The following is a 9651-nucleotide window of genomic DNA, read 5'->3' as shown; positions in this document are numbered from 1 at the left end:
TGATTGAGAAATTAGTCTCAGCAAATGAGATCATTATTACTCCCTGTACCTGCACACATCAAGGAACATCTGAGACAAGATAGACTGCTCAATTACATCTTCCTTATCAGTTAATTCCTAAAAATAACTGAATGTTCCACTGCAGTATTGAGATGCATTCTATTATCTCCCTGTCTTTCAAGAATAAGCCTTAAGATTTCACTCAACACAAAACTGAATTACTTCATAATTTTCCAAAGTGAAAATTGTATCAGTCAATGTCAGGCATAACAAAATAAATAAATAAACACATAAAAATAAAGAAGATAAAAGAAATAGCAAATTATAGATGGTGCAGAGAGTAAATGATCAACACTTTGCTACTGTCAAGTCACTTCCACTTCAGAAGTTGATGGTTTGGTATGAAAGTCTAACAGACCTCTGGAATTAATCTTCCTGACCACATAACTACTGCACTTCTTCATTAGAAGAATTTTGGCTTTTGAAGACTGATTTGGTAACTCAAATATGTAAATACTCACCTGAATATTATCTCAAATCCTTAAGAAGACATTCTATTTCCATCTAAAGTACTATACCTTTTTATTTTCCACTTGAATCAAAGTTTCTTTTTCCTTTTTACTGCTATGATCACTATCTCAAAAAAGAAATTATAATCAAGCCTCAAACCATTAAAGAGCAAAATAAAAAATTTGCTTGAGGATATTAATAAAGACATTCCTAAGTTACTGCACAAGCAAATGCCATGTATTTATTTGTAGCTAACAGCTCACACTATATGCAAAAATAATTTGTGAAAAGCTATTTGTTTCTATTGCTACTATAGTCAACCATCAGTCCAATCCTACCAGCCTGAGCAAACATTACAGCGGCATCAGATTCATAAGAAATTCACAGATCAAAACAATAAAGCAACACAACAAATGGAGCAGTAAGAAGGGTTTTCCCCTCTCTCCTGGCTTGAACAGTTCTCTAAAATCAAAGCTTTTAGGGTGCATAACTGGCATGACTTTTGTTGTTATCCTCAAAACCTGCATACGGAATATTTTCCTTTCATAGACCTATACTTTCCTATCTCAAAGGACAAAGTAGGTATGCTCGAATAACATTACCCCAATCCACTTGAAAAGCCTTCTTAATTCTTACTAAAACAATCTAAATTATTTAAGGAAACATTTTGGTTTTATTTAGAACAGTAAACCTTATCTAATGAAGTGCAATACTAGTATATCAACTTACATACACAAGCCACTTTTTAAGAGTCGACTGCAAACATGCTGATCTGTACTAACAGAAGACTGAACCCCATCACACTGGGTAGGCCAATATGCACCGCAGAAAGCCATCCTCCTGCAATACATCCTCACTCCTAGGCAACATACCATACAGCTCAATTCACTTTAGTATACTTACCTGAGGAGAGGAATCCAACAGTTATCCCCACTAAAAATCAAATGGAATGTGACAACTAGCATTCAGTGTCAACGCCAGCTTCCAATTTCACCATCAACAGGAAGATGGTTTTCCCTTTGCCTGTGAACATGTTTACCTGGTTAAAACATTCCTTAATAAATAAAAATACTCTACAATTGCAGTATTGTACTATCAGGACTTCCAGTTCCACTTCTCTTGACTGCTATGCTGCTCAGTCATGCTACCATCTGACAGTTTTCCTTCAGCTTTCCTTAAACTTGGAGAGAAACACTGAAAAAACAGGGCTTACCTCCAGTATTGTCAAGTTCATTAATACAATGAAAAGATTGAATGTACTGAGCTCTAAACAACAGTGTTGTTCTGGTTTCCAAAATACATCTTAAAAGTCAGATTCCCTCAGTGACTGGAATATATGATTATTCCCAGGTTTGTTTTCAATCATGGTGTGGTTACAAGACTAACCAAGGATATTTTGAATATAACTATCATCTTATCCTTGAATTAGAACAGAGAGGTTACCATTCTTTTGGTGTTTAAGAACAAAATTGCTAAAGGTTTTAATAAATTTAAACTAGGTTTATCAGCAGCCAAGTATCTCACATATGCCCCAACATTCAGCCACGATATACTGATGCACGTTAAAACTGACAAATGACTCCATATAAATAAGCTACCTTCTTCCTGACAAATTCCATTCAGGAAGTTCTGCTCCTCCTCAAATACTGAAATACCCAGGAAGTTTGTGCAGAAAGGAAAGAAAACAAGCTCGTATTTTTCACTAGAGGAAAAAGAAAAAGGGGGGTAGGGGGAGGAGGAGGAGGGGAAGGGGAGGAGGGGAAGAGAGAGAGAGAATGAGGCCCATGTATCAGCTATTTTTGTTTTGCAAACCAGTCAGGACATGCCCATTTTAATTTCAGCTGATGACTGATAAGTGATACACACAAACACAGTGCAAGTTTTTTGAGTACTGCAGACCTACGAAAATTAGATCAACCAGATCGTAGATTAAGAATCAGGGAAAAAAAAAAAAAAAAAAAAAAAGAAAAAAAAAAAAAAAAAAGATGTAATGTTTACTTTGTGCTCTGGTTTTCAGCTTTTAGTGAGCTCCTAATTTATTAGTTATAACTTGTTTTTGTTGGAGAGGGTTCAGAAAAGGCTGTGAGATTTTTCTAAGTGTCAGCTTAAAAATACTTAAACTATTTCTTAAATGCCAGCTTAATAAATGTATAAATAAAATTCAACATTAAGACCTCTGAACTTGGGAGAGACGTGCTCAGAACAGGAAATGATAGTTTGTTAATAAAGAAAGGTAAATCATTCTCTAGACTTCCGGTGGGAAACTTGGCAGCGAAAGGATTTTGACCTCAGTGGAAGGTAACTGCCACAAATGACAAATCTAGCAACCTTCTTCATACAAGTGAGGCAAATGTTTGACACAGGGCTGGACTACGTTCACATCTATCATCCCCTGTGGCATATTCTTCTGCTTTTAACAAATAATCCTGTAAGCTTTTTGCACTGACGATATCAATCTTCCCCCTTCTTCCCCCCTCTCTGAGTAAAGCTATGCAAGCCTAACTTTTTTTTTTTTTTTTTTTTTTTTGTGAATGATTACTTATTTCCTATCTGAAGCACAAAAGCTCATCACTTACAGAATAGGTCAACCTTTCAGTGCCCATTATTGCTAGTCTGGAATGAATCAACGCGCTCTCCTATGTTCACTTTCCTTTTCAGATGCAGGACCAGCATATGTGACATTTGTATAAAGGAAGCGAAAATCCTGCATTACTTTCAGGTGAAGCAGTAAACAAAGAAGAAAAAGTACACTTAAAAGTTCTGTTTTGATTTTCAAGCTGGTCAAATTAGATTGGCCATGGCAATATTACTTCAAAGTCTGCAATTTAAAGTATTGTTTTTCCCAACTCAAAACAATAAATGGGGGAAAAAATGACAAGTAGCCCAGTTTAATTTCAAACGTTAATATATTTTCTATTTTATAGTGAACATATGCATCGTTCACCCCTTATTTGCAGCAACTATGACGTCCTCATAAAAAGGGGTGACACTTGTAAGATGCCTCTTAAAATAAATATTTCTTTTTATAAAATAATAAAACTTCAAATAAATATTCTTTACACTAAACAATATGTTGAAAAAATTAGAAAATAAAGGCTGAATTTTACTGTAACTGTACAATATACATGAAGTCCAAAGGGAAATCAGAGTCTTGTAATAGAAGGTTTCCGTAAGACAAAATACAATCTAAAAACATACTGATTGATTCACATTCTTCCGAATGTACAACATATTAGTATAATATTTTGTGACTGTGCCATGTCTTATGACACCACTTATTTTTCACAGTTGAAAATATTATTGTATATACAAAAATATAGCACATTATCTCTGGCAGAAAACAATGAAAAAAGGGAGTCATTTGCTAATTTACAAATTTTGCAAGTACTATTCACAAACCATGGAGTTGCCTAGGAGTGTCTGTGTTGCTTTAGCTTATGCAATATGTGGGTCACGATGTACTGCATTGCCTTTTTTATTCTGCATCCCACTAGTTGGATTCTAACAAGCCTATCAATTAAGATGGCACACAGAGAAAAGCATGTCACTGCAAACAGCAAAGTGTACCCCCAACCCTTCTACTACAGTGCCAAGACCTTAGCTGCTTAGTTGGTTGCATATATGTTAAAATAATCCTTATTACTTGATTATTTCTGATTGGTGATGCTATGTTGGCTTTTCAAAGTTCCTGGGGGGGACACTGGGAACTTTGCAGCAAACCGTGTTGGAGTGTTTACAGCGGCACCCAGGCCGATTGACCCGGTCGTAACAGCCCTGGCATAACTTAAGGCAACCCTTGGCTGGCAGGTAACACCACAAGCAAGGCAGGAAGAGGGACACCACACCCATGGCCGACCACCTAGTGCAGCAGTGCGACTGACTGCAAGAGCAGGGGTTGTCAGCGCAGTTGTCCTCGTCATCGTTGGAGCAGTGATAGAAGAGGCCCTTCACACAGCACACACAAGTCCCATAATCGACCACGTTCTGGGCTGAGCAAAGACACTGTTTGTCACAGATCCAACACGACGGAAGGGTCCTTGGATACGTGCACTCCTTGCACTTGCACTTCCCACAGTCCTCGCACCTGTAGCTGTGTGCTCCCAAATCTTCTTTGCTCAGCGGCTTCAGCTCACTCGACTTGAGCTCAGACTTGGGCTGCATGCGGACTATCCCATCAGCAATTGGCCCTGAAGATGATCCTAGAAGTCTATGTTCAGAGGAATTACTGCTTGTACTTGTCCTTGTACTGCTCCGTGAGCCTGTGCTGACTGTGCTGATGGAGCGGGACAGAGGTGCCCTAGGAGAAGCGTGCATTTGCGTGTGCTGAACCCGGCTAAAATGGCGATGCTCAGGCAGGCCGTGAGGCCTCTCATTTTTGGGTTGGTTTGCTGGACGAGGAGCAGACTTGACCCCTGGCCGCGGAGCCACCGTCGGTCCCTCTGTGTACTCATTCGTGTTGCGGATGGCTCTGATCTGGTCCAGGGACAGGATGTGGACTTGCTGCGTCAGGACATCCCGCAGGTCGGGCTCCCCATGCGGCCTCCCACTGTCACGCCGAGCCTGTAGCAAGGCCTCCGACCCACTGCCGTGCTGAGTTCTCGTCTCCATCGCTGCCCGGAAGCGTGCTCACCCCAGCAGGCTTAGAACACATCTGAAATCCTGGAGCAACAAAGAGAGGATTCACTAATTGCAACACATCTCATGCTCTCCACCAGCCTGCAGGATTCCACAGTACTGCACACATTCAAAGTAATGCATCAGCCATTAAAAAAGGATTCACAGCTCAGGGGGGAGTGCAGTGCTGGTCAGCTAAGTATGCTCTACTTGGCCTCCCCTGGCTACTCCTGCAGAAAGCTTAAAGAGACTCTGTTCTAGGTCCGTGCATTTCAGCCTGTGCCTCTAGAAAGCCTAAGGATGACGGTTGGTAACTAGGACATCCCAGGCCATCCTCCTGCCAGACCACAGCCTCTAATGTGACCAACTTTCAGCCCCTTTAAGTGACTCTTCTTTTCACACGATACTACTGAAAACCTTATTTTACATTAAATTAGAAAGAGCCTGCAAGCATTTAGCAAGTGTAACATGACCTGCTGATGACAGACATACAATTCTCCAATTTTGTTTAAAACTGGATAATATTTTGGTAGGCCAGTTTCTTTACACATTAAACTTTACATGATGTAAATAGGAAATTTTAGTTTAATACCAATGGTCCCAAGAAAAACACTAAATAGCAATAAAATGTTTGAGGTTAGACATTAAATGAGTTAGTGCTACCAAAAACTTCAGCAGCACAAGTAAAAATATCTTTCTCCAATATTTTAGTGTGTGTCATACTTGTACACCACTGCAATTGTTATTTTAAGGCTCAGTACTACAAAAGCAATGCTACCAGTTTTGGTATTTATAAAATGTGTAAAAAATTCCATAGACTACACCTCAAATATTACCAAGAGTGGCTCCTGGGAGAGAGGCGTGAATAATGCCATCAGATAACATCAGCACCCAAGGAGGTTACTTGGTTGCTAACAGCTTTAAAGGATGAATAACTACAAAGTTGAAAGGCAGTCTTGAGAATTTAAATGGGAAGTCAGGAAAAGACCCAAAAGATGGGGACTTGCACATAACTTACTTCCACGTTAAAATATGCACAAGTTTCAAGCACTGACCTCTGAATCACTCAGTATTTGTTTTGCCTTTATCATATTTTAAAGCAGTTCCTAAATCCAATTACCTACACAAAAATCCAGAACAATATTTTACAATTAAAATCCAAGCAGGAACCAAGCTCCTTACAAGGACCACACAATGTCTTCAATTATACCTAGAGAGAGCACCATAGTGTTACTCTGTACACATCAGTTACCAACAAGAATACTATACCACAGTATAATAAAATATAGCCAAACACTTTAACAATGAACATCTCCAGACACTGTCTTTCTTCTAACAGCAGCGGAAAGCATTTAACCTTTTAACTCCTGGTGCCCTCCCCTCAAGTGCTTTTTCCTCCCCCCCCAAAAAAAATCTAGGCTTTAAAGAGTAACCGACTATTTTAAACACTGCCAACTCCTGGTTTTGACTGCAGAGTGTGTCATAGTGCTCCCCCCAGAAGTCCTGCAAGCTTATCACGAAGCAGCATTACTTATGTTTTCTTCAATTTCACGCTTTTGCTGTATAGGAAGTTTCAGAAAGTAGGCATTCCCTCATCCGATTAAAATAAAATAAATTAAAATAAAATACTCTCCCCATCCCCGAGAAGAACTGCTAACCCTATATCCAGGCATCCAGACCGGAGCCCACGGACGCAGATGCACAAGTGACAGCCCCGAGAAGAAGCCAGGCTGCTCCCGACCTGCGGAGAGCTGGGGACGAGCGCGGTGCAAGAACCCCTCGGACGCCGGACGTCCCCCGGCGCGGCTACATCCGGCCGCGCAGCGGGAGCGCAGCAGGTGGGACGCGGAGCCCCGTGGCTTCAGGCGGCGGCCCCGCGAGTGCAGACAACCTGGAGATTAACAGGAGACATCCCCGGGCCGGGAGGTGGGAGGGGGCGGCCGCAGTCGCCTTATCAGGAAAGTCAAACCCATGTTTCCTTTTAACTCTTCCCCCCTGCCCTCCCCCGGGAGATGCTCAGGAAGCCTTTCCCGGCCGGGCAGTGAGCGGCGCCCCGCAGACGCTTGGAGACAGAACCTCCGGGACAGCCGGGCAGGAGGCAAATTGCCCCCCCTCGCCTTGCCCTGAGCGCTCATTCAGCCGCCAGAGAAGAGAACTGCCCGAACTTGAGCCTCCCGCCCCTGCCCAGGAGGCACTGTCAACCCGAGCCGGGCCATGTTTCCTTATTCCCCCTGACAGACCCTAACGGGACAGGATGTAAACCTCCAGCACCTTTATTTGCAGCCATGCCCGAAAGCTCTGAGAGAAAGCACGACTCTCCCTATGACCCAGCACCCTTCCAGCGCTTGGCCTTCCTGTGTGTGCATGTGGGCGATAACACCGTTCCCCACTTCCAGAAGCCAAAGTCCACTCTCGCACAGCTCAAGTGCCACGACCGCTGCCTACTCCTGGCTGGGATTGGCAGGAGGGCGAGCCGGGGGGGTGGGGGGGAGGCAACTTTCGTCTTCGCACGTCCGAGGAAGTGGCAAACTCAAGGGGCTTCTGCGTGCTGCGTGTGGAAAATCCCCGCATCGCGGAGGGGGCCTCGGGGGAAGAGGTCCCTGCCCGGGACTTACTGTGCTGTGTCCGGAGCCGCGCAGTACCCCCACCCCCACCGCCCCGCAAACACCCCCGTCACCGTCTCTGCTTTCACAGTGCTTTGAAACCCACATTAAGAGCAGAGTGTGCCATCAGACTCTGGATTAGGGCAAAAGCGACTTTACATCAAGGTTGGGCAAGCTGACATACAAGTAACATGCTGAGAACACCAGCAGATAAATATATATATCGGGGAGGGGGGTGGGGGGATGGGGGCCTGTTACACAGTAAACCCCCACAAAAAAAGTCCTTCTTCCCCTCCACACACACACTCTGCAAAGTAGAACCTGGGAGTGAAGTTTCCCCGTCTCATGAATCGAATTAAGTTTCACCGCACGAGAAATACGCACGCACCCGCAGCCGCACAGATGTATTTACACACCAGCCGTGCACTCACTTCCGAATGGCACGGATCTTCCCGACGCCACCACACACGGGCGTCAATCACGGCGCTCCCCCGGGCCGGGGGTACCGGCGGCCTCGCAGCGCCCTCCCTGCGCCTCCCCCGGGGCAGCACCGCCCGTGCCCGGCTCCCCGCAGCCGGGAATACGCGGCCCCCGCCTCCCCGCAGCCCCCCGGGCACGCGTGTACGTTCGCGCAGCCTTCCGCCCCCGCGCAGCCTCGCGCCCCCCGGAGCACCGCGACGAGGCGCAAATAAAGCGCAGCCCGCAAAACCCTCCCCGGAGAGAAAAAGAGCTCCGAAATCCCACCTCCGGCTCTTCTCTGGGAAAGGAAGGAGAGGGGAAAGGGGGAGAGGGAGAACCTGTGCGAGTGGAAAAAGGATCGGCCTCAAACATTTCCACGAGTTTTCTTGGAGCAGCGCTGAGGGAGGAGAGGGGGGGGGATACGAGGGGGAAAAGAGGGGGGGTGGGGGTTGCGGGGGTTACTGAAAAGCTTGTTTTGCAAAGAAGGAAAAGGCTCTCACCGTGATCGCGGCGCTGCACCAAACCCCTCTCTCTGTTGTATTTTCTTCTTCCTGCGGTTTGCAAATAAATCCAGCCCTAAAGCAAAAAAAAAAAAAAAAAAAAAAAAAAATTCTTTTCCAAACTCTGCTTTCGTCCAACTTGCAAATGAGAATCAGAACGATCGGCTTGCAAAAAAAAAAGTCCGGAGTAAAGTCAGTCCTCCCCTCTGCCCAGCTCGACTGTAAGAACGTGTGTGCGCCTATGTGCTATAGTAATAATCAGAACACCTCTCCGGATCTGGGTGGGTTTTCTGTTCTCCTCCAAAGAACTCACTTCTCACACACTTTCCTTTTTTTCTCCCTCAATGAACAGGAGGCCGAACCGCCAGCACCGAGTCACCTTTCTTTTTTTTTTTTTTCCCGTTTTTTTTTTTTTTTTTTTTTCTTGCTGCCGTTGCAAAGGATCGAGAGGAAGGAGAAAGCCACAGAAAACAAAATCAAGTGGATCTAAAATCCGATGGCAAAGCTTTCTTCCAGCGAACTCATCCGAGGAAGCAACAGCAGCAGCAGCCGGGCGGGGGGGGGGGGGGGCCGCGCTGCCGAACGCCGCTCGCCGCACGCTCCTCTCCCTCTCTCCCTCGGCTTTCTCGCTCCCTCTGCGAGCGTGTGTGTGTGTGTGTGTGTGTGTGTGAGTGTGTTGCAGGCGGCTCTGCGGTTTGCGAGCGGGGGGGTGGGGGGGGTGTTTGGGGAGCGCAGCGGATTTGTGGTGGTGGTTGTTGTTGTGTGTTTGGAGGAGGTGGAGGAGGAGGAAGGTTTGAGATCTGAGCTGGAGGGGCTCGGCGTTTTTCTGCTCGCTCTCTCTCTCCCTCTCTCTCTTTTTCTTTCCGGAGGAGGTAGGGTGATCTCTCTGCAAAAGCAGCAGTAAATGGCGTCATGTGGATCTGAGGAGGAACAGAGCAGTTGTTGTCCCAGAGGATATATCGCAT

General features: G+C 45.0%; 1 protein-coding gene across 5 annotated transcripts; it reads right to left on the bottom strand.

Moving 5' to 3' along the window:
* Positions 1 to 3397: 3397 nt before the first annotated feature.
* SPRY2 (sprouty RTK signaling antagonist 2) lies at positions 3398 to 9131 on the bottom strand. Of its 5 annotated transcripts, XM_015851580.3 has the most exons (3): positions 9000 to 9131; positions 8687 to 8762; positions 3398 to 5169 (listed from the first exon to the last, which is right to left on the bottom strand). In XM_015851580.3, exon 3 carries the CDS (start codon positions 5116 to 5118, stop codon positions 4177 to 4179), a length of 942 nt encoding a protein of 313 aa, XP_015707066.1. In that variant the 5' UTR covers positions 5119 to 5169; positions 8687 to 8762; positions 9000 to 9131; the 3' UTR covers positions 3398 to 4176. The 5 variants fall into 5 exon arrangements, with proteins under 5 accessions (XP_015707066.1, XP_015707069.1, XP_085409324.1 ...); XM_015851583.3 differs by lacking the exons at positions 8687 to 8762; positions 9000 to 9131 and adding an exon at positions 8472 to 8579; XM_085553198.1 differs by lacking the exons at positions 8687 to 8762; positions 9000 to 9131 and adding an exon at positions 8525 to 8577.
* Positions 9132 to 9651: the final 520 nt, after the last annotated feature.

The sequence above is a fragment of the Coturnix japonica genome, chromosome 1 (genome assembly GCF_054131305.1).
Source record: "Coturnix japonica strain WE chromosome 1, WE-NBRP24, whole genome shotgun sequence".
Classification (NCBI taxonomy): Eukaryota; Metazoa; Chordata; class Aves; order Galliformes; family Phasianidae; genus Coturnix; species Coturnix japonica.
The sequence above is the reverse complement of the archived record's forward strand: the minus strand, read 5'-3'. Positions and strand labels throughout refer to the sequence as shown.